Source organism: Ursus maritimus, unplaced genomic scaffold (genome assembly GCF_017311325.1).
Source record: "Ursus maritimus isolate PB19 unplaced genomic scaffold, ASM1731132v1 scaffold_12, whole genome shotgun sequence".
Taxonomy (NCBI): domain Eukaryota; kingdom Metazoa; phylum Chordata; class Mammalia; order Carnivora; family Ursidae; genus Ursus; species Ursus maritimus.
In genome coordinates, this window is record NW_024423564.1 from 25861778 (window position 1) to 25885639 (window position 23862).

The window sequence follows — 23862 nt, forward strand, 5'->3', positions numbered from 1 at the left end:
TCAGTTAGTTAAGCATCTGACTTCAGCTTGGGTCATGATGTCAGGGTCCTGGGATTGGGCCTCAGCAGCGGGCTCCCTGCTGGGCAGATAGTTTGCTTGTCTCTCTCCCTCTGCCCCTCCCCCTGCTCATGCTCCCTCTTTCTCAAATAATAAAATCTTTAAAAAATAATAAAAAAATCCATGACACAGGAACACTGGAAAGAGAGGGGACCTACATTGAATATGATTGTACTTAGAGGGTTTGGGGTGATGCTGGATTATCTTGGTTCAATGCGACAGGGAGCTCAGTGATCTGGAATTGTCTGCTTCCAGGTTCTACCAAGCACTGTGATAAGAATACATTGTGAGGAGTACATGGGAAAGATACGTCTTCATTCTTCAGTAGATTCTGGAACATCCCTGGGCATAAGTAGGGCCCTCAGACAGTTCTCGTCATATCTATATAATCATTGTTCCTCGTGCTGGGAGCTCCCCCACCTTTTCATTAAATTACACTTTAGCTGAAGGCTCCCTGCTTACGCTGAGAAGCACCATAAAAACCGTGCAGGAACTGCACTTGGGGGTCTCTTTTTGAGATGTTTTTGAAGCTCGGTGTCCCTCCCCGCTGTTTTCCCTTTCAGGGATTCTGGTGGGGCAGCCTCTCAGACCTCAGTGCCCGGGAGGGATGGCTGTCGGCTGTCGGCTGTCGTCTGATCTAGAGTCTCCCCTTGCTGTTAGGACGCCTAGGCCCTCCGGGCTCGAGCTTGTGGAGGCGGCCTGACTCTCGTGCTGTTTTATACTGGACTCGCCCTCATATACTGTGCCCGTGGAAGAAGTGGCAGAAGACAGGTGCTTCTCTCTGGGAAAGGAGTAGGATGGCGGGGCGGCGGGGGGTTGTCGAAGAGAGACTTGTGCGTTTTCATGGTCTGGGTGCTTCTCAGCCTCGTTTCCATCAACGCTTCCCTGGAGAAAGTCTGTAGAAGTCTTTCCTAATTGCCTCCTGACTCCCACCGAATTGAGTACAAAGGAATCGAGTTTGTTGGGGAGGGTCACAGAGTATTGTAGTGTCCACGGTGGTTTTCTGTGCCCACCACAAGAACCTATTTTCACCCCTTTGGGGGGGCAGTAGTACCCCCATCGAACATGCACACTCCATATTTCTGTACTGTTCATTATTTTTTAATGTTTAATGTTACGTAGCAATCCGAAAGAACGGTCGTGCAGCTAGCCAGGATTGAGCTGCCCTTGAACCACAGGGTGACGCCACACGGGGGCTCGTGGTTCCGGGGCGCGAGGCGGAGGGCGGGAAGGGCAGAAGGCTGATGCCACCCTCGGCCTGAGCATCAGCCCCAGCACAGGAGGAAGGGGGGCAACTGAAGACGCCCGCGGGGTGGGAGCAGGACAGGCAGGAGGGCGGACGCTCGGCCGCAGTGCCCCAGAGGCCTTCTTCCGTCTCATTGTTGTCGTCTCTTGATGGTCTGATCGGATGCGGCAGGAGCACGCTGGTGAGCGTTGGTGGGGAGCCTGCGGCAGGTGCTCACAGTCGGGGTACCACAGTCGCCAGGAGGTGCGCCTGCCCGTGAGAAGGGTCGGGACGCAGGTGTTCGGGAAAGGAGGCATGGCCACGAAGAAGGGGGCCGCTGCGTCCTCGAAAGACGCGGGCAGAAACTCTGAGAAAGTGGCTTGGGAAGATCGGATAAAATAAATCTTGGAGAAGAGTGAAGAAAATGATGTTTATAAATAACTTGGAAGAACGATTTTTAAACAAATCAGAGTAAAATTTCCATGATGTCTTAAGTAATTTTTTAAGCTAATTTTCTTGTTGGAAGGAAGAAAATGTCATGTTTTTCTGCCGGGTGTTCAGAAATGAAAGCTTTTTAGATGAAAATAGTGAATAAATTTTATTGGCCAAAGCTTTTTATTTTTAAAAGTTGTGCATATCAGATAGTTAAAGAATAACCTTTGTAGTTAACATAACCACATTTGCTTGGGCTGTGTTCTGATGCACGTTTAAAGGAAGCACTCAGTCTCTGTGTCCTGCCGAACAGGGCTGCAGGCCAGAAGCTAAAGGACAATTTGAAATAGATTTTTTTTTCCCTAGATGATTTCATAGGAATTTTTTTTCATTTCAAACTTTTTTTAAAAAACAAGTATATTGGGGTGCCTGGGTGGCACAGCGGTTAAGCGTCTGCCTTCGGCTCAGGGCGTGATCCCGGCGTTATGGGATCGAGCCCCACATCAGGCTTCTCTGTGAGCCTGCTTCTTCCTCTCCCACTCCCCCTGCTGTGTTCCCTCTCTCGCTGGCTGTCTCTATCTCTGTTAAATAAATAAATAAAATCTTTAAAAAAAAAAAAAGTATATTCTCCAATATTTTGAATTCTGTTTAGCTGGCCTGTCTGCCCGAAGCTCACTTACTTAAAAAATATTAGCAGTATTTGGGTAGAAAAATCCTTGCTGCTTGTTCACATGAAGGAAAACCCTACACCAGAACCAACAGTTATAGACTATGGATCGTACCTACTTTTCATTTTTAGTTCACCACTTGGGGTCCTGAACTTCGCATGTATGTGCTTATGAATTTTTTCTGCACACATGCTGTCACATTGAGTCTAGAGACAGAGTCAGCTGTGTAGAGCCCCGTCTTGTAAGTGGTCCCTGGTAGAGTCAGGGTTTGAGCCCAGGTCCAGCTGATTCTAGTCCTTGTTCTCTCATCGCTCCCTTGGTAAGAACAATCAGCAGAGAAGATTAATTTCTCTCTGGCTCTTCTACTAGGATATTTAAAGTTAGATGTGCAATCACTTTGTGGTTTGGGGCATAACATTGAATCTGTCAGATGCATTTGAATAAATGAAATATGCTTTGATGTTTTGTTGAATAATAATTGGTCTCATTTGGTCTCCCCCCCCCCGAAAAAACACCCCAAACCCTTCCAACATAACTTCCATTTCTACATTTGAAAAAAATAAAGAGAATGCATTTCCTTACAATTTTTGCTGGTTGACCAAATGGTTTAGAACTTAGAATGGAAAGAGACCCAGTGTACTCACTGAATTCAGCCTTCTTGTTGTATAGACAAGAAATGGATCAGAAGTTAGTTAGATGGATTAACTATGAACTGTGGCCCGTACTCTGTCTTTAGGTTCATTGAAATGCAGCTCCTGATTGAGAGTGCTTTGCTTTTGACAAAAACTCCACTCCAGATTGCTTTCCACGGCTAATGCTTAAGGGGCACTTGTGTTCCTTCTTTGCCTTTCCCTTCCCATCCATCCCGCAACCCCTCCCCACCGCGCACATTTATACTTTTTGCTCACTTAGAACAAGAACCCAGTGTGAAAATATAGTCGTCTTCAAATTTTTTCTACCAAATTATTTATTCCGTTTTCTAAAGGTGCCATTATGTAGACAGGTATGTCCGATATGTTGAGGGAGATACATTCATTATCTAAGCGTGTGTACCTGAGGTATAATAGGAGTGATGGCTCCTTCCTGCTTACCGGAGGTCAGTGTCCTTTCGTCCGGCATCACTAACCTCCTCATTTCCTGTTCCCACATCCAGATGCCCGTGTAACCCAGCCTGGCCGGAGATCAGAATAAATGTGTGTTAGGAGAGAGAGTACGGGAGGGCAGGCGAGGAACACACATTGTGCACTAGCTGTACGTTGTGCCTGACCTTTTGTAAACTAACCTCCAGGCCAGAATTCGATCCTGGATGCACGGCCTGTGTTAGTTGTCTTATTTAAATGTAAACTCATTGAATTTCCATTTATAATTCTGGCTAAGTAAATCTACAGCTTAAATAAATTATCCCTTATTCTGCCAGAGGCATAGCGCCGTTTCTCGAACTTGGGAAGAAAATGCGGATCAGGGACTGCTGTCTCGCTAAAGGACACAGTGATGAGAGGAGTCATCTGCCCCCTGCGGGGAAGCAGAAACCCCGCCCGCGCCTCTTGGTGGTGAGGGCCCGCGAGGGGGTTCCTCTGTGGACCTAGAACGCGAAGGCCCTAACAAAAATGTCGCCGGACTGTATATTTCACTAATGAAACCTAAGCATGTTTTATGGAAGCAAATGTTTCTGTGTTCACCCCCATTTCCATGGACGCCGCTGTAGTCGGCCCCAAGTGCGTCACGGTCTCCATCCCCCTGGGTGTTGTCTGCTTCTTGGTGGCATTTTCACCTGTGTAATGAGAAGAAGAACGACACCTAATCTCTTCTTTCCAGCAGTGTTCTTTTTTTTTTTTTTTTTAAAGATTTATTTATTTATTTATTTGACAGAGAGAGAGAGAACCAGCGCGAGAGGGAACACAAGCAGGGGGAGTGGGAGAGGAAGAAGCAGGCTCCCAGCGGAGGAGCCTGATGTGGGGCTCGATCCCAGAACGCTGGGATCACGCCCTGAGCCGAAGGCAGACGCTTAACCGCTGTGCCACCGAGGCGCCCCATGTGTTCTTCTCCTTAATTGGCTAACCAGCCCCCTTTAATATTCCTAGAACAAGGAATAGCTTGAGAACTTGAGCATGTGTTTTTTAACAATGTTTTGTGTGAATTTTATTTTTTAATTGAGGTTTCTGGTCTAAGTATGAAGAGATCTTTGAAAATCCGTGTGTAGTAGGTTTTAGCATCTGTGTTGCTAAGTTGCCTTTATCATTAGAATTCTGTAAGTGAAGAGTTAAATTTTCTTTTAGTTTTATTAAATGTTTGGATGTTAGGTCGGTGCTAGGTCCTCACAGTCTGAAAGTGACTTCTGGGAGGAGTCTATAGGATACAGACGATGTAAACAGAGCTTCAGTTTTGTACCGCAAGGACAGCAATTAGTGCGAGGCATGTGTGCGTGGCGTTTGGCTAAACAGAAGCATAGAAACACCAGCACTTTGCAGGCAGCAAAACTATTGGACTGAAAGGTCTTGGCCAGTTGAAATATATGTAAAACAGTTGGCATGTGTCGGAATTCTACTGCCCTCTTTTTGGGGGCAATCTGGTAACTAATGACTTAATCTTTAAAATGTAACATGGCCGGTGCCATATTGTAATACGCTGTTAACTCTTGTCGTTTCCTCCGTGTCCTGAGTAGAAATCGGTCTTGTCTTGATCCATAGTTTCTCCTTTTCTATCCCTGCTTCTCTCCATGTACTATTCAAATTTTGTGTAACAACTGCCTTAACCAAAAATTTTTCATTAGTTACTGAAGCTGTAATAGTCGGTTAGATTTGCCAGTGAACTCGAGTGAGTGTAATTTACTGCATGTCACAGTTGTGGTCTTAATGGATCATAAAAGAACAAGTTGAAGTCAGCAGTTTTTGACGCTTTAGTGAAAATTCTTCCAAAGTTGGTTGACTTGTGTTTCAGATCGCTTCCAAGTATGACCATCAGGCAGAAGAAGATCTTCGAAACTGGATAGAGGAGGTTACAGGCATGAGCATTGGCACCAACTTTCAGCTGGGCTTAAAAGATGGCATCATCCTCTGCGAGTAAGTTGTGGCCATTTGTTCTTCCGGTCCTTTCCACGGGCTTCTGTGTCATCCTCCTTCCCATCCAGGGTGTCAAACCTTGACATTTCGCAAATGTTTTTAATGCTTCCTTTACTGATGTGAAAGGAACCAGCTTTACGTGCCAGTCCTGGCTTTTGTGTGAACAGTAAAGGTCATCTGCGCTTCTCTTTTCAGGCTCATAAACAAGCTACAGCCAGGCTCCGTGAAGAAGGTTAATGAGTCTTCATTAAACTGGCCTCAGGTAATAGCCAAACCAGCAACCTCCAGTTGCTCTGTACGCAGCAAAGATTGGATTCGTTTTAAAGGAGACATTTTAGCAGAAATTTGTATACATGGCTGTATTTTTTTTTAACCTTGCTTCCATAATTACTTAGAGTTAGTTCTGTGATTATTAGATGCTTAGCTTAGGAGTTTTCTTATATTTAGTCTGTCTACTCAGAGAGGATTCAGCACAGTTTATAGGGAGAAATACAACCTAGACCATAAGGATAGATGCGGGGAAAAAGCAAGGAGTTTAACACAACTGCTAATAGTTGACTCTAGAACACTGTACTAAGCAGTCTTGGTTCATGAACGGGTGTGATTAAGTAAAATTGGATATTTTGAGATAATAAGGAAAACAGCATTTAGTAACCACCAATTTATGTTTAAATTAAATTAGTAATCATGTACTGTTTGACAAAATTTTAGCCCTGAATAGCTCTGATAGAATCACACAATTCTTAAAAACATTGTAAGGACGATCTTGCCTTCAAAGAACTGAAAAAAACACAGCTGCATAAAAATATCAAAAAGACGATTATGTTACCACTGTGAAATACTCTTCACTCTTTCCTTTTCCAGAGGGAGCTGTGCTAGTACCTTTCTGGATAGATAACGTGAATTCCGTATTTAGCTCCCAAAGTTACATGATTCTTTTCCTTTGTAGTTGGAGAATATCGGCAACTTTATTAAAGCTATTCAGGCTTATGGCATGAAGCCACACGACATATTTGAAGCCAATGACCTGTTTGAGAACGGAAACATGACCCAGGTTCAGACCACGCTGGTGGCTCTGGCGGGCCTGGTACGTATACGTCTTTAATGGCTGATTTTAAATGTCCCACCGTGTTGGTGATTCATCTCCCGTGGGAATACAGACTAGCAGGGAGGGGCCTCTGTTTCCTTCATAATTATTAGCTCTGTGGAAAGGCTGCTGACATCAGCTGCCTCATAAGAGAGCTTGATTAGAATGCATACGTTTCAGAGCTGCATGTATTACTGAATGGCCATAAGTCGGTTTTTCACCCCTAGTTTGAGTATTACCTAATGAAGCCTTTATCTCTGGACGGTATCGTTTCTTTGTTGTTCCTTCTGTAAAAAAGCATTGGCAGAATCGCCATTTTAGCATGCCTTTTTATTTAGTGTGCAAATTCTGTCTAGGCTAAGACAAAAGGATTCCATACAACCATTGACATTGGCGTTAAGTATGCCGAAAAACAAACACGACGTTTCGATGAAGGAAAATTAAAAGCTGGCCAAAGTGTAATTGGTTTGCAGGTGAGTAATGTGTTATTGCTCGGTTACTTCTTCAGTACCATTAACGCTTACTATGCAAAGTGCGTCTCTCGTAAGTAAGGGACGGAAAAGCTACACCATGATGTAGGTTTTGGGGGTAGATATGGAGTTTATATAATTTATGTCCATTTAAAGCCCATGAGACATTGATGATGGTTTTAGAAGAAACCTCTGGCATGTCATCAGACTTGACAATTGTTTCTCTAGGAAATGATCCCATTACATTGTCTTTATTTTTTAAGAAAAAGTACTTTGTAAATTCTGTTTTAAACACTACTGACCAAACGAGGCAATTTTATAAAACCTTAATGCCAAAGTCATTTATTTGCACAATACTGTAGCCAAGCACTATTAGAAATACTTAGTTCAGGTTTTGATCTTTTTTAACCCCTCTTCACATTGTTCCCCTGGAGAGTGTCATAAAACCACCACTGCTAAGTGTCCAGTGTGCTAAGGACTTTACTCCGTCTGATACCTGCCCCTCTGTGGACTGAGTCTGTGAGGTGGATTTTGTACGGTACAAATTTGTGTTTGGTAGGAAACCTGAAATTCCAAACAGTAGTCGGTTAAATTAACAAAAGGAACTCTAGAGTAAGTAAAAATGATAGGTAAGAATTCAAAGATGAAGGAAAACAAATCAGGTTATAATATACTACGGCCAGGGTGATCACAATTTTAAAATTTTCAAGATGCACGAGCATACTTTTGTGTGTATATCTGTTTGTATGCGTGTGTGTATATCTGTATGCGTGTGTGTATATCTATTTGTATGCGTGTGTATTGATACATACGCAGATACAGACGATAAAAAACCTAGAAGGATATACGCACAAATGTTTACAGCTAATATCTGGGCCATAAGATTGCAGTGATGTTTTTTCCCCGCCCTTAAGGAAAATGACAAACAGAAATGTGTCCCCAACCAGTAGAACTGGGTGTGCCGGTTGGTCTTAAAGCCATATTCTCAGTGGAGAAGAGAATTATTGTTCCTCTGAGCTTCACACTCCTCATTCTTTCTATGTGGCTCTTTTCCCACAAAGATGCTGGTGATTTTGATGAAACTTTAAAGAAGCCCTTGTTGAGCTGCCAGAGAAGACACCTGGCACTTGCCCTCCCATTTTCTGTAAACATCCGGAGTAGAAAAGCGCAGTGCCTAGCCCCAGAGCACTCCCGTCCCTTTATGTGGCTGAAGCAGGTACTTCTTGATTTGCCTCTCTGGGCTGGACAGTAGCGAGGAGAGGAGCAGAGAAAATTAAGTATTCATAATTCTGCCCTCTCAACACTTGTTTAAGATTTTCTTTTTAAAGTGAGCAGCACCTTGAAAATTGTGACGGCACGGAGACTGCAGCTAGCTCGCCTCAGCACAAAAAGGGACCGACCTGTCAACTGAGCCCCTCCATCTATTTAATAGAACAGGAAGTTTTGCTTGTCCTAGGTGTTATTGACTTCTGATAATCAGTGCTAATTTTATTTTTAACTTAAAAGATGGGAACCAACAAATGCGCCAGCCAGGCAGGTATGACAGCCTATGGGACCAGGAGGCATCTTTATGATCCCAAAATGCAGACTGACAAACCTTTCGACCAGACCACAATCAGTCTGCAGATGGGCACCAACAAAGGAGCCAGCCAGGTAAGCAGTGCCTTTTCATACTTGCGGCCGAGAGCACAGAGGGACTTTTAAATTAGCACTTGCCTCATTCTTACTAAGTTCAAAGGAGGCTGTTTTTGTATGGTATATTTAGAGAGCACATTCCTCAGGAAGGTAGGTTTTGCTGAGAAAGCAAAAGAATCAGAGGACCTTTTCTATAGCAACACAAGTACGGTGTGTGGCTCACGGCTTTTGTTGGCAGTTAGAACAGCCGGCCTTTCTACCTAACCAGAAGAAAAAAAGATAAGTTTATTACGGCAAGTTTATTTCTTGCTCCAAATCCAAGTAAATTGATTATTCTTATGCCTCAGACTTTATTTTTATAGGATCCCTTAATTGGTAGGTAAAATTATCTGGTGTTCTAAGAAGGATTTAGCCAGCGTCCCTGTTAAATTCTGTGACTAGAAGTAGGTGGAACTGGAGCGTGGCGAGGATGCGAGTACGACCTTGTTACGATCAGATCAGCAGCAGCTCCCAAGGAGGTTCCCTTAAGCACCGGAGAGCAGGCAGCCCTCCGTCCAACAGGAGTGGAGATAAGGTGTGAAAAAGCGTTTTCCTAATGACCTCAAGATGAGATTTATCATTTCCCTTTCTGGAACACGTCCTGCTCCATGTGGCATTGTCTCTCGTAGCTGCCATTTCAAGTCTGCTTTCTTACCAGTTAGATCTGGAAGTGTCTGCTTGGCATAAATGGGGAAATGAGGTAGGCGTTGCTGTACTTGTGGCTGGCTCTTTGAGACTCGAGTCCTTAAGGACTGCTCGGCGTCATTTCTGTTGAATGTGTGAAGAGCTTCGGAAATTGATGGCCTGGACAGTGTATGTGGTCCTAATAGGTAACTCACCTGTACCTTCCCAGGCTGCCCACACTATGCTGTGTTTTTACGTTCTTTACCTCTAATCCTCTCCTCAATCCAAAGTGGGTGGTATTTTCTCCATTTGCATATGAGAAACCTAAAACTAAAAGTAAGTTAGCTGGTTTTGAGGCCACATAGCAGTTTTATAGCACAGCGAGGATTTGAGGGGAAGGGCTGATCCTAGCTTGAAAGCCGGTAAATACTGCTTCTCAAGAAAGATTCGGCATCAAGATTATTCGGTAAACTCGCTTTACCCCTGAAATGAAGTTATTCCGTGAGTGTTCCCATTCAGTGTGAATTTCATAATTTATGGAAAATTCACAAGACCAGATTGGAACTGCGGTTTTCACTTTTATACTCTGTTCTAATACCAGGCGGGGATGTTAGCACCAGGTACCAGAAGAGACATCTATGATCAGAAGCTAACATTACAACCGGTGGACAACTCGACAATTTCTCTACAGATGGGAACCAACAAAGTTGCTTCCCAGAAAGGAATGAGTGTGTATGGGCTTGGGCGGCAAGTATATGATCCCAAATACTGTGCTGCACCCACAGAACCGGTCATTCACAATGGAAGCCAAGGAACAGGAACAAATGGGTCTGAAATTAGCGACAGTGATTATCAGGCAGAATACCCAGAGGAGTATGACGGAGAGTACCAAGATGACCACCCCAGAGAGTACCAATATGGCGACCAAGGCACTGATTATTAGACTGACACACAGGAGCTCAGTATTTAGCCCATTGTTTTTATTCAGTGAGAACCAAGCTAGCCTTGAGTAATTTTTATCTTGTCTTCCTAAAACACTATTATGCTTATTGTACCTAAAAGAAATATTGCCTTACATACATTCCCTTTTCCTTTTCCTGCCTCTTCCCTAAATAGTTGCCTTTTAGTGCTGTAACCGTTCAGTCCTACAGCAGAAGCAATAACTCGCATATGAAGTAAAAAGGAATACTGTGAAAGGGGAGTACTCTTGTACAGCCAAGTCTCTTATTCAAGACCTATGCATTTTTACAATCTACTTAATAAACTGGGATTTTCAAACAATAGGAAGCTTCTTTTTTTTTTTTTTTTTTTACAGTTTGGTTTCTACGTGGAGGACTAAATTCAGGCTTATAGCTATATGTGGTCTTTGCCAACTAAATTTAAGATGCAGCATTTTAGAAATTTACATATCAATGTCTCTACAGTATTGTTTGCTAATTTTTAAATAAAGTCCTGATCGTGTGCATTTGTGACTGATTATATGTGTACTCATTCTCTTCCCTCAACTGACAGGATCTTTTCGGAGCAGTGTTTCTAAAGGAGCGCGTACAAAATGGGCCCCCGGATGTTCAGGTCCGGGTGGTGCGCTCGCTCTTCCTGTTTGTGCCAATGTATCAATGTAGCGTTGCTCTGTGCTCTTCCACTGTATTTATTGCTGCATTTCTCAGCATAAACTTATCCCATTGTATTTTTTATAAATAAATATTTTTTTTGAACATTCATACGAGCCACAGGCTGATTATTTTCTGGCTGACTTCCAGATAGGTGAAGGCAGATTTTCAAACATCCTCTTTTCAGAGGTACTGTTCTAAGCTACTCTGTCATTTCTTTTCTTAATCCACACAACACCACACTCTCTGCTTGAGACTAAGGCTTAACAAACTGAAGGGTCCTGCCCACCGTACACAGTCAGCGACCGCCAAGATTCAAACTATTCTTTGACCATAATCTGACCCTTGTTTATTTCACTGAGACACATGCCTCCAATTCATCCTAAAACCAACTTGGAATAATCTTAAAATCATGCTGAGGAACATTGGTGGGGACGGGGTTGGGAGTATTTTATATTCATATCCTAAATGAATAAAAAGGAACCATTGAATTAGGAATAGGATCTACTTTTATGGTTCTGATATTCTAATGGCCAAACAATGAGGACAAAAACGAAGAAGAATAGGGTCCATCAGCCTTACCATTTATTCTGTGAATGGCTCTTAGAAGAAGGCAACTTTCCAGGGACAACTAACCAGTGGCCCCTATCACACCACGGGCTGGAGTTCCATTCCCTCCTCGTTTCTTAATGAGTGCTCAGCTCCCTGTGCCCTCGCTGCGTTTACTCTGTTGATCCTTTTTATAAAACTCTGAAAAACAAGAGAATGAGTGAAACCAGTGTTATGTATCTGCAATTTTGGCAACCACTTACTTGACCCTATCATTTAGGGGAATTTAATCCTTAAAGTTTTCCCTGTTGAATTAAAATATTTTAGGGAGGAGATTTCCAAGTGGATTTTTAAATCAGAAAAGTGCAAGTTGGAGAAAGAAACCCCAGTTAGCTTCCTGCCACCATCAGAAACCATTTCCTTAGGGTACACACAACTAAAGTGCTATTGTATTTTTTAGGTTTTATATGGAGGAGGTTGAGAATACGTTTAACTTTAAAACCATGGAAGTGCTCGTTAAACTTCAGTGCCTGGCTGAACCAGGGAGTGCTTTGAAAACCGAAGGGCTTCGGGGTGCCCGGCGGCTCAGTGGATGGAACATGCAACTCTTGATCTCGGGGTTGTGGGTTCGAGCCCCACACTGGGTGTAGAGATTACTTAAAAAAAAGCCAAAGGGCTTGAACACAACTTTTATGACAACAGAATGAAAGAAAATTACTAAAACATCACTTGCCCCAGACAACACAGGGGCTTCATTCAGTTGTTAAAATATCCCTGTCGACACCTGATAAGACAAATCAGCAACGACTATGTTGGAAGCAGCTGCCTGCTCTTTCCAGATAGAAGCTGTATGGGACTGGACAGGGTGTGGCCTTTCCTGCATCGGTGCGCCTCCGTTAATAAGGGGCCCGAGAACCGCAGATCTGTCGATACTGGCATGAAAGGTGCCGCAGTGTCCCCTAAACCCTGGAGGGGCTGATGTGAGGCTCGAGGAGGCAAGAAAGCTTTGGAGAAAGATCAACTGTTACACCTCCAGGCCATCCGAGAGGCCAGACCAAGCCTATAGCACCGAAGGGACTTGGACTGCTGTGTCCACAACACCTGCCCAAGGCCGTGTGGCCCGTGTTCACTGTTCAGCTTCTCCAGGGAGAAGGGTTCGATAAAGGAAGTGGGTTCAGCCTCAGGAAACAGAACCTGAGTCTCACTCCAGACATTCAGGCTGTGTGGTGGAAGCCCCCAGAGCCTTCTGGAAGAGGAAATGAGGCTGGGTATGAGCCGCCTCTATGTGTGAGTCTCCTACACTTAGGAGATTTTGAGGATTGAGATGGCAACAGGAAGTGAAATGTCTGCTTACCAAAAACTCCTGGTCCATAAAGTAGGGCTTTTCTGACGATCCATCATTTGTTTCCAGGTCAACAGCAAAACACAGGAAGAGCGCATCCAGCACAGTCTCAAACACAGATAAAAAACTATGGGCTACTAAGTAGGCAAAAAAAGCGGCCAGCAGCAGAGGGATCGCCCACACCTGGAGCGCACGGTTGTAGTTAAATGCCATCAGTCCTCCAAAAACAGTGAAACACACCACCACCACCTGTCCAAGCAAGTTTGTTGAAAATCTTTATAAATTGGTTAGAATATTTTAGAAACGATTTTCGTCAGTTACAAGTGATAATTTCATGCACACGCATATGTATGTATGTGTGTGTGTGTGCCCTGCTACAAAGAATGCTTGTCAGAAAGTGGTAGAGTGAAATTAAGAAAAAAAGAAGAGCTGTGATACCAAAAGAAGGCCCAGTTAATTTGGAGGAGGGGGAAGAGAGTAGATGTATTTACATTTTATCTGTGCCTAGTTTTTGTATTTATATAGACATAATGATACTTCAAAATTTCTAGTTTTTTCACTTGATAAGCATCTTCATTTAAAAACTCTTTAATAAGTGCCATTTTAAAATAATGGTGCAACAATCCATTGACTGGATATACCATAGTTTAATATGTGATTGTTTTTATCCTCGGGATTAAAGTGGAAAGGCGTTCCAGTGCTGGTGTGGGGGAGATAATAGGATTAATCTAGGCTTTTGCCATATGTAATTACTTCCAGGAACATAATTATAGACCCATGATGTACCTAGTTCTTTAACAGATAAAATGGAGTCCATCTGGAATCGCCACTGCCCTTGGACATCCACAAGGAGGGACATGAATGTCGGAATGCTACTTCATTCAAGAGACACAGGAAAATGGGTTATTGCCCAAAATAAAAGATAAGTCTTTATTTATAAAGACTTACGAAGACTTAAAAGATTCCGGAAATAGCTATTAGACAACATATCACCCACAATCTTACAAACTAACATGAACAATATCATCCATGTAAATCCAGCTACAAAGATCATTTGGGCTGTTCTGAAAGGCATAATCAGTTGGTGCTGTGAGAGCTACTGTTGCATGAAAAAATCTCGGGCCCACTGAGCCTGAAAATACACGTGCAACTAACACGGAGCTGTGAGATCCACACATGCTGTAACTTGTCCCTGACGGTTAACTCTGACGGTAACGCACCAGGGACCTTTACCAAAAGCCACAGAGGCACAAGGTGCTGAATGAGCCAGAAGTCCTTATTTGACTTTGGCCAGGTCACAGCCACAGACTAAGATCTTGTTCGCTTTGGGGCACCACGGAAGGCCTCAGCATTCAAGCCCATGAGGACGAATGGTTGGAAGAAGCCAGCATGTCCAGCTTGGAAGAGTGAAGATGTGGCAGGAAGGTCAGGGGGTCTGTGGTCAAGAATCTGAAGGGCAGGGGCGCCTGGGTGGCACAGCGGTTAAGCATCTGCTTTCGGCTAAGGGCGTGATCCCGGCGATCTGGGATCGAGCCCTACATCAGGCTCTTCCACTATGAGCCTGCTTCTTCCTCTCCCACTCCCCCTGCTTGTGTTCCCTCTCTCGCTGGCTGTCTCTATCTCTGTCAAATAAATAAATAAAATCTTTAAAAAAAAAAAAAAAAAAGAATCTGAAGGGCAGGCAAGCGAGTGGAAGTGGAATCAGGCAAACAGGTGTGGGGAATTAGGCCCAGTGGGTGACAGTCACATGGAAAGGGACACACCATGTGGCACAGTGTAAAGAACCCTCCACTTGAAGCTTGGTCATTAGGGCTGTCTAACCACTCTCAATATTTCAGTTACTCCTCCTCACGACCTAGAAAGGCCGCATGTTCTCTTTAGTTCAGATATGAAGACTGAGTTCGGAGTTGTCATAGACCCCAAGTTCAGGGCTTGACCGTCACGCCCTGACGTGGAACTCTGAGATGCCTGTTCACTGCGCTGCATCCGAGACTACACGCGATTCCCCGGAAAATCCCACTCAGATGGCGGTGGAAACGCACCGCTGGCTCCCCCGGGGACATTAACAATCTGTCTTCACATTCGTGGACTTAATGCCCTTAAATAATACAGACCTTTTATTAGGTTCCAATACTGTTCCCATATATTTTATCACAAAAAACCCAGAAGATAGATCCACTTCATGAGGCTAGTAGCATTTTCATTTTAGATATGAAAAAGTGGGACTCGGGGCGGTCGAGACAATTGAGCATAGCTAAGAGTTAAGGGCTGGGATTCAAATCCTGACTCTGTACTGGGGGATCCCAGACAAGTTATTAAACCTTGGTTTTCTCATCTGCAAAGTAAGAGGCCTCACAGGACGAAGGATTCAGTGAGAGAGGAGGAGAGCAGCCACCGGAGAGTACGCCTCAAAAACCATTCGTTCTCTTTCCAAGCCTTGCTCGAAAGCTTCATGTTTGGATCCCAAGTTCCTTTACTTACTATTTCAGTGAAGACATCTCACCTTTCCTAGAAAAATCATGAAGTCTCCAAAGCAGTTAACAGATGTAAAATGACTTGAGTTCTTGGATAAGAGTTTGAGCGCATCTTGTGCTGATGTACAGAAATCTGTCCCGTTGATGGCACTTGCAGCGTATGCATTCTGAAACAAAAGACCGTGACGGAGAACGTGAGGGTCCTCACATTGTATTCGACATAATATGATGACAATACGGACTTAATTGCAAAATAAAGAAAAATGGTTGCTCTACACCCACCATCTCTACCCATAACAAATCATTTCATTTGCAAAGTCCCCTTCCAGTCTCTGATTATATACACACACGTTTTCATACAATAGCAGTAAATGGAAAAAAGTATTTCTGGTCACTATGGTAGATGGGACATCCCACAACACACACATGGAAATGATGGGTAAAGCGTAAACTTTTTTTTTTTTTTTTAAAGATTTTATTTATGTGACAGAGAGACAGCCAGCAAGAAAGGGAACACAAGCAGGGGGAGTGGGAGAGGAAGAAGCAGGCTCTGAGCGGAGGAGCCCGATGTGGGGCTCAATCCCAGGACTCTGGGATCATGCCCTGAGCCGAAGGCAGACGCTTAACGACTGCGCCACCCACGCGCCCCAGCGTAAAATTTTTAATGCGCAGCAGGATTTGAGGGCAAAGAAGGAAATTTAGGTGTTAGAAACAAAGCCGACCCTAGCAGTTAATGACAGCTGAATCCACAGGCTCCTTGGGCAGGAAATCATTACAGGCTTTAGAGGTAGGGGCCGGGGACTTAACCCCTTAGGGTAAGAAACAATATTCAGGCCCTTGCTAGGGAACTGAACTCCCGGCATAAATTCAGACTCAACCAACCATCCCAGGAGAGTGGTAGAGAAATACACAATCTGCCTGGGACCCCTGAAATTACTAGAACCTGGGCAGGGACGAAGCGAAACCACCTCCTCATAAGCCAGGGAATGGTGGAGTCCCACAGACAACCACCCTTGAAGACAATGAAGTAATGCTCATAGGAAAACTTTTCCAGTGGCGCAAGGAAAAGAACATCACAACAGACAAGAGAATGTGTGCCCTGAGAACAATCTGAAAGTATTCAAGAAGGTATGTTTAAATGCCAGGCTGACTTAGTAGGCAGAGCACGCTGATCTTGGGGTTGTGAGTTTCAGCCCCATGTTAGGTGTAGAGATTAAAAACAAAATCTTAAAAAGAGTAAAAAAGATGCTACGACAATGGAAAGAACAGTGACCACAGGAATAAACAGCTTGGTATGAAAAGTGAAGAGGCAGAGTCAAAAGCAAACCAAATGGAAAGTCTAGAAATGAAAAAAATATACAATTTAAGTGGCACGGTCTCATTTTACACACCTGGCTTTTTTCCCTTTATATAATAAGCTTTTTCATGTTACTCCGTGGCTTTTATAATTTTGATTTTTAATAAATACATATTCTATTAGGTGTGTGTGTAGCTAGGGCATATCTGGACTATTTCAAATATTTAGCTATTACAAAAACTGTGCAGGGGCGCCTGGGTGGCTCAGTTGGTTAAGCATCCAACTGTTGATTTTGGCTCAGCTCATGATCTCAGGGATGTGGGACTGAGCCCCTGGGGGGCTTTGCACTCAGCGGGGAGTGTGCTTGAGATCCTCTCCTCCCACTACTCCTCCCCCCACTTGCACACATTCTCTAGAGTAAATCTTTTAAAAAACAACAACTATGCAATGGATATCTTAATTCCTGGTTTTTGGATAATTTCTTAAGGATAAATTTCCAGAAACGGGATCACTAAGTCAAAAAGGCCAAGTGTATGTATTTGTGTGTGTTTATGTTCACAAGAGAAGATTTCTTGGATCATTTTTCCAAAATACCTTCTTATGACTCTATGATTATTTCAAAACCATCTATTTCTTTTTTTTTTTTTTAAGATTTTATTTATTTATTCTACAGAGATAGAGACAGCCAGCGAGAGAGGGAACACAAGCAGGGGGAGTGGGAGAGGAAGAAGCAGGCTCCTAGCAGAGGAGCCTGATGTGGGGCTCGATCCCATAACGCCGGGATCACGCCCTGAGCCGAAGGCAGACGCTTAACCGCTGTGCCACCCAGGCGCCCCAAAACCATCTGTTTCTTATATTTCCCTTGAAACCTTTAAAAATGCTATTTGCACTGCAGTTTACAACATAGAATTTATAACTTCCCAGGGAAAATACACTGTAATCCTATCTTCTTGAGTTTTGTCATTTCTTTTGGCCTAGGAAAAGGATGACAGGTTTTTATCTCATGATGTACAAATGAGCCCGTTCCTGCGCCCACTCAAAACCAGTGTAAGGAAGCCAATTTGGAGTTATTACAGTCACCCACCTCCCCGTGACGCAGGTTGGAATCAGAGTAAGTGACAGAGCAGATGGAGAATAAAGGGGCAGAGCTAATTTACCAAATTCCCTCTTCACCAAGGCCAACTAGAGAGCAAAGTTTGGTTCTCAAAGACAAAGGCTGGGTACGCACCTCCGCCCACAGGGTACCCTGCTTGCCTCACAGGGGAAATTCTCAGATGTCAGATGAATTCCCTGCAGAAATGCCTTAATGATGTTCTGCAAAGAACTTCTGCTTCCTGACTCTGATGGAATGCACGTGAATTTTGCTTTTAAAACCCCAAACTGCTTGCTGCAGAAAGCTGACCCCGGTATGAGGGCTTCCATCTTGAGCAGGGCTGTGAAAACTCATTTGCCCATTATTTAACTAAGCGTCTTCAGTCATCTAAGCTTCTAAGAGCCCTGATGACCAATTCATTATCCTGCAAATACATTTGTCGGGTGGGTGGATGAAGACTGGCATCATCCATCTTTTATAGACTGGAAACCAGCATCAAGGGCATTTCTCCAGATCCCCTGGTACATCAGAGACTTTTTTCTCAAGAACCCCATTAATTCTAACTTTCTGGACATTACACTATCAGTCTTCTTTGGGACAAAATGCTATTTGAAAGTGTGGCAGTTAAGGTAAGCACAGGCTGTCACCGGACAGTCTCTGGGTTCAAATCCCAGTTCTGCCACCACCTGGCTGTCGGTCTTGGGCAAATGATTTAACCTCTCCGACTCCCCTTTCCTCTATAAAGTGAGTTAGGGCACCTACTGCAAGGGGGCGTTGGGAGGATTAAAGAACTTACTCCCTATAAAGCAGTCAGCGAAGCGCCGGGCACACCGAAAGCCTGCAGTCAAGGGGAGCTCGTCTCATCCAGACGTCAGCAAGGGTGACCTCATCCACAGCTGGGGACACAGGCCGCTCTCAGCACTGAGGAGGTGTGGAAAGGACCCACGCTTTCTTTATCCCTAGACTTTGATCCCTCGTGCTCTCAGGGATCCAGGAAGGGCCGGACTTGCTTCCCAGACCACATTCCAGGGCCCAGCGCGGGCCTTCCCTGCAGCGGCTCAACCACATGCTGCTCGGTGGCTTTCTTTGCGTTCAGGCTCTGTCCCCAGCCCGCCACCCACTCCCCGCCTTTAAGCTGGGGTTCTTGGTGTACTCCCCGATTTATACCGGGGAGTACAGGGTCTGCGGGGACCTGCCTTTTCCTGCCGATCAGAGCCTCACGGTCAATTGAGCGCTACTGTTCAAAGCAATAAAAACAGACTTTGCTTCTTGGCTACAATGATTAAAAGTTAAAACAGTAATTTCTCACACATGTGTTGACTCTGCAGATTTTTGGGGGCCTATAACCATTTATCTTTTCTTTAATGTATCATGCACACTGAAAGAGGGCATTAAAACCACTCTGACGGGGAAATTATAGATGCCTTCCCGCAGTTCCTACACCACCACTATTTTACCACAAGGTTCAACCCCGAGCGCAACAGAGAGACCTAGAATTAATGTCGGAATGAATAGCTGGAGGAGGGAAGCATCACTCGAGACACAGGATATGGATTGAAACTTTCTGCAGTTTCAGCATTAGCTAATTTATACTTATTCTCAGTCGAAGCTGGAAGACGGATTACCCTCAGTGTTCAGTGTGGTAAGCCCTTGCATGGAGCACTGATATCTGCCTGGGCTGACAGAACTCGGGGTGGACGTGCTAAGCTCATTTGCAGACCCTAACGCTATGTGGAAAGGATTGGATATAATAAAGATTAGGTAACATGTTTTGTTGGTTGTAAAGTTAATCAGGAGATCCTGAAGGCTAATCTTTAAGCGGGAAAAGGGATAGTCGTTTCAGCCTCTTAATGTATTACCAGACAGCATTCAGTGTGCATGTTTCTTTCCGGTCCCCGAACAAGTGGATATTTGCGTGTGTTGAAACAGAACAGAAAACAAAGATTCCCAGGTGACAATGGTAGCACCTCCATATTTTATCTCCATCCTCGTTCCCTTGCCTGGGGTTAAAGACTCCCTGCAGGTGTGGTTTGATTAGTTTTCAAACTTTCCTGGACTGTCACAAGCTGGGGGAGGGGGAGCCGGGCACAAATGAGGAGGGTCCTGCGTGACTGTGAGGACTGCTGAACAATGAACGGTGGCTCAGGCACAAGTGTGAGAGCAACACGGCGGAGAAGCACAGGCTGGGGGGGACCGGGGAAGGAGCATGGGGGAGGGGAGGAGCAGTGAGGAAGCTTCAGAGAAGGGGCTTGCCTCTGGTCCCTGAAGCTGGCTGTTCCCTGCAGGGAATCGGGGTGGGCGGGTGCCGAGGCTGGGCCATGGCAGCAGCGGGAGATGGTGAATGGGACTAAAGGGCCCCGAAGAGGAGTGTGGTGGGAAATGGGTCTGGAGGAGCCATGTGTGAGCCAGACCTCGGTGGGGCTGAAATGCCCTGGTGTGGAGCAAGGGGAGAGACCAGAAGTTTCAGGATCAGGTCATCTTCAGCCTGTGCTTCTGGAAGCTCTCCCAGGCTGCCCTGTGCTCTCCCAGGGCAGATGTCCCCTCATCACTGTCTCCTGTTTAACCACAAAGCCCTGTCCGTCTTCTCATCCATGCCTCTGGGGAGCCCCAAGCACCTCCACAGTGCCTAGGGGGCCCTGCTTAAGTTCTGCATAAATGCCGTGCCATCAGCCACCCGCTGAGCACGGTGGGCCATGAGCGGCCAGAAGCCAGGGGCCAGGCCCAAAGAAAACGAGCCCTTCGCTGGGGACAAGAGTATTAGGAATTGTAATACTTGTAGTACTCTGCCTCCCCGCACCCCACTTCAAGGCGGGCCTTAGCAATACGTCCCAGGTGGTTCACCATTGGCCTGACAGTAGCTTCCTAATGTGTTTCCATGGCCTCTCTTTGCTTGCTTGCTTCCTCCCTCCTTCCTCACTTCCCTCCCTTTTTTTTTTTTTTTTTTTTGCTGTCAGTAGGCAAGTGTGAAGCTTCTGTGTGTAAGGCAATGAAACTAGAGAGTGATGGCCAGCGTTCCCGGAGTGCACACCACGCGCCATGGCCTGCTCGTGTTCTACACTCCCCTGAATGCATTAACTCATTTAATCCTCTGCAAACCCCGACTGGGTGAGAAGGCTGCCGAGGGAACAAAAGCACGGAGAGGTCAGTGAGGCCGCACACCCCCGCTGCACCCAGGCAACCCCCGCTGCACCACTTACGAGAAGCAGATCTCTGACTCACTCGGGCCCATCTGCAGGGAAACATTTGCTTTGAGCTGCACTTTGTGCTTTTCCCTCTAAAAGGTTCAAAATAATAAAGTGGTGCTCTCAAGAGACGTAGCGTGAGAAAGGGCTAAGGATGTGGCAGGACGGCCCAGTGGAGAGGGGCTGGGTTCCAAGCGCATTGCCTCCGACCACTGGCTACGTGGCCTCCACTGAGTAATGTCACTCCCACAGCTTGTAAAAGGTGTCTGCCGGCTCCGAAGTTTTGCACGGAAGAGGCTCCGTGCTTGGCCTACTCCTTTGTAGAGGCCGGGGCGCCCTCCCCTTATCACGTTATATAATCTCACCTGTTTCTTATCACAATTCAGTGAAATAATCACCGTGGGTATTATTGTTCCCATTTCACAGAAAATTCTAATTACTGAAGAAAAAGGAAAGAGCTTTAAGTATACTTTTAAGTAACAGAGAAGCTGGATTACCTCGGTAATTTGAGAGTTGTCCAAGAATGTTAATCGCACCTCTGACACAGAAAGAACATTTTTGCTCCTTAAGTCAAACCCGAAGCCAGCACGGTTCAGCGCTGGGTCCTTCCTCAGCTAAGGCCAGCCGCGTGTCCTCGCACTCACCTGAAGCGGTTCCTTCTTCTGGTGGAGGAACTGTGAACCCGAGGTTCTACTGACTCTTCAAAAAGGTAAAGAGTTTCCCTCCGTATAGGCAGGAAGGCATGTGCCAAAAACCATGCCGTGAATAGCCAGCTTTATTTCTGGAATGCCTTCCTAATAAAGGCCTGATATTTATTAACTCAGAAATACAACAAGAACTCCTAAAACAAACCTGAGAACCTGGATGATGAGTAAATAACCCTGGTATTCATCCTTCCCTCAAAACTAAAAGAAACACAGTGAAATCTGAGCCCAGATACATCCCCATACATCCCAGCGCCCTTCCTTGGGATTACAGTAAAAATTGCAGGAACCGCTCCAAGCCAGTTTCATCTTGAGCTCTCTTTTTATCACAAACACATGCCCAGTGAGGCATATACAAACAGCCTCCCCGCCTTCCAGGGCCTTGCATTCACCCTTCAGAGCTGTTCAGGAGTTCACTAGTCACTAGCCGCAAAAGTCCAACGAGGCGGTGAGCAGGGGGAATCTGCCAGTCCCCTCCGGGGCTGGGGCCAGGTGGGAGGTGGCGGAAGAACGAATGTGCCTTTGATGAGACCTGCTGCTGCCTGTAAAGCCAGGGCAGTGCTGTCTCGTTTGCTCTTTTAAAATTTATTTGTCTTTATTCCCCCAAATTTATTTAAATTCTAGGTAGTTAACATATAGTGTGTAGTATTGGTTTCAGGAGTAGAATTGAGTGATTCATCACTTACAGACAATGCCCAGTGCTCATCGCCACAAGTGCCCTCCTTAATAGCCGTCACCTATTCAGCCCATCCCCTGCCCACCTCCCCTCCATCAACCCTTGGTTTGTTCTCCATAGTTAAGAGTCCCCTATGGTTTGTTTTCCTCTTTTTCCCCCCTTCTTGCTCATTTTTAGAATAATGGCTTTATTATTTTTATGCCCACTATAAGAAAATGAAGCAACATAGAAAGAAACAAAGAAGAAAGCAAGGAAATCACTCTGATGCCACTCCTAAGAAATAACCATTGCTAACACCATGTGGACCGTACCCCAGCATTTCTCCGCAAACATAGCAAAGAGGAGGAAGAATGGATGGAAAAGTACAAGTCACAAAATGAAACATACCTTTTTATGTTATTTTATTTTACTTTTCTTTATTTTTTAAGATTTTAAAGTAATCTCTACACCCAACGTGGGGCTCGAACTCACAACCCTGAGATCAAGGATTGCATGTTCCACCAACTGAGCCAGCCACACATCCCTCTATACGTCATTTTAAATAAAAACACTGATGTTAATTTGACTTCGACAGAAGAAAATGAAACTAAACTGAAAGTGAAGGAATATTTGAATTTCAGGCAACTCTATCTTCACAAACTAGCCTTCGGTTTCTAAAAAAATCTTTCTAAAATCATTATTAAAAATGTTAAGAGTTTACTTTTTTTTTTTTTTTTTAGCACTGTGTCTTAATTTAGGCAGCAGATGGTGAAAGATGAGGGGGATGACCCCCGGGGATGACCATCCACAAGAGTGTCTTTCAAGTTTAGATGTGGCTGCTCTGCCTAATTCACAGAAACAAGCACAGAAAGTCAAGCAAAATGAGGAGACGGAGGAATACACTCCGAATGAAAGAAAAAGACAAAACTTCAGAAAAGGAACTAAATGAAATGGAGATTAGCAATCTACCCGATGAACAGTTCAAAGTAACAGTCATGGCGCCTAGAGAAGAACAGAACGACTCAGTAAAAACTTCAACAGAGGGATGGAAAATATAAAAAAGAACCAATCAGCGTTGACGAATACAAGAACTGAAAAAAAACACACTAGAGGGTATCAACAGTAGACTAGAAGACACAGAAAGAATGGTCAGTGATCTGGAAGACACGGTAGTGGAGAGCACGCAAGCTGAACAGCAAAAAGAACAAAGAATTTTAAAAATGAGGATAGGTTATGATTTGAATTTCCCTGATGGCTAACAATTTTGAACATTTTTTCAAATCAAAACCACATTGAGATACCACCTTACGCCAGTTAGGATGGCAAAAATTGACAAGGCAAGAAACAACAAATGCTGGAGAGGATGTGGAGAAAGGGGATCCCTCTTACACTGTTGGTGGGAATGCAAGTTGGTACAGCCACTCTGGAAAACAGTGTGGAGGTCCCTTAAAAAGTTAAAAATTGAGCTACCCTATGATCCAGCCATTGCACTACTGGGTATTTACCCCAAAGATACAGACGTAGTGAAGAGAAGGGCCATATGCACCCCACTGTTCATAGTAGCATTGTCCATAATAAATTGTGGAAGGAGCCGAGATGCCCTTCAACAGATGACTGGATTAAGAAGATGTGGTCCATATATACAATGGAATATTACTCA

The 23862-nt window shown here is 44.6% G+C and overlaps 2 protein-coding genes across 4 annotated transcripts in view; one reads left to right on the top strand and one right to left on the bottom strand.

Moving 5' to 3' along the window:
• CNN3 (calponin 3) overlaps positions 1-11017 on the top strand; it is a 31009-nt gene extending 19992 nt beyond the window's left edge. The window contains exons 3-8 of the mRNA XM_040627013.1: positions 5320-5441; positions 5637-5703; positions 6391-6528; positions 6885-7001; positions 8505-8651; positions 9898-11017. Coding sequence (XP_040482947.1) covers positions 5320-5441; positions 5637-5703; positions 6391-6528; positions 6885-7001; positions 8505-8651; positions 9898-10239 — 933 coding nt within the window. The 3' untranslated portion in view covers positions 10240-11017. The remainder of the gene's footprint in view (positions 1-5319; positions 5442-5636; positions 5704-6390; positions 6529-6884; positions 7002-8504; positions 8652-9897) is intronic.
• Positions 3147-23862, bottom strand: part of SLC44A3 (solute carrier family 44 member 3) — a 103074-nt gene continuing 82358 nt past the window's right edge. For 2 of the 3 annotated variants that reach the window (XM_040627005.1, XM_040627004.1), the window contains 3 exons: positions 15301-15438; positions 12810-13046; positions 11470-11656 (listed from right to left, as the gene is read on the bottom strand). In XM_040627005.1, the coding sequence (XP_040482939.1) occupies positions 11555-11656; positions 12810-13046; positions 15301-15438 (477 nt within the window). In that variant the 3' untranslated portion in view covers positions 11470-11554. Of the gene's footprint in view, positions 4154-11469; positions 11657-12809; positions 13047-15300; positions 15439-23862 lie in introns of those variants that run through there. The other variant, XR_005834107.1, reaches the window with a different exon arrangement.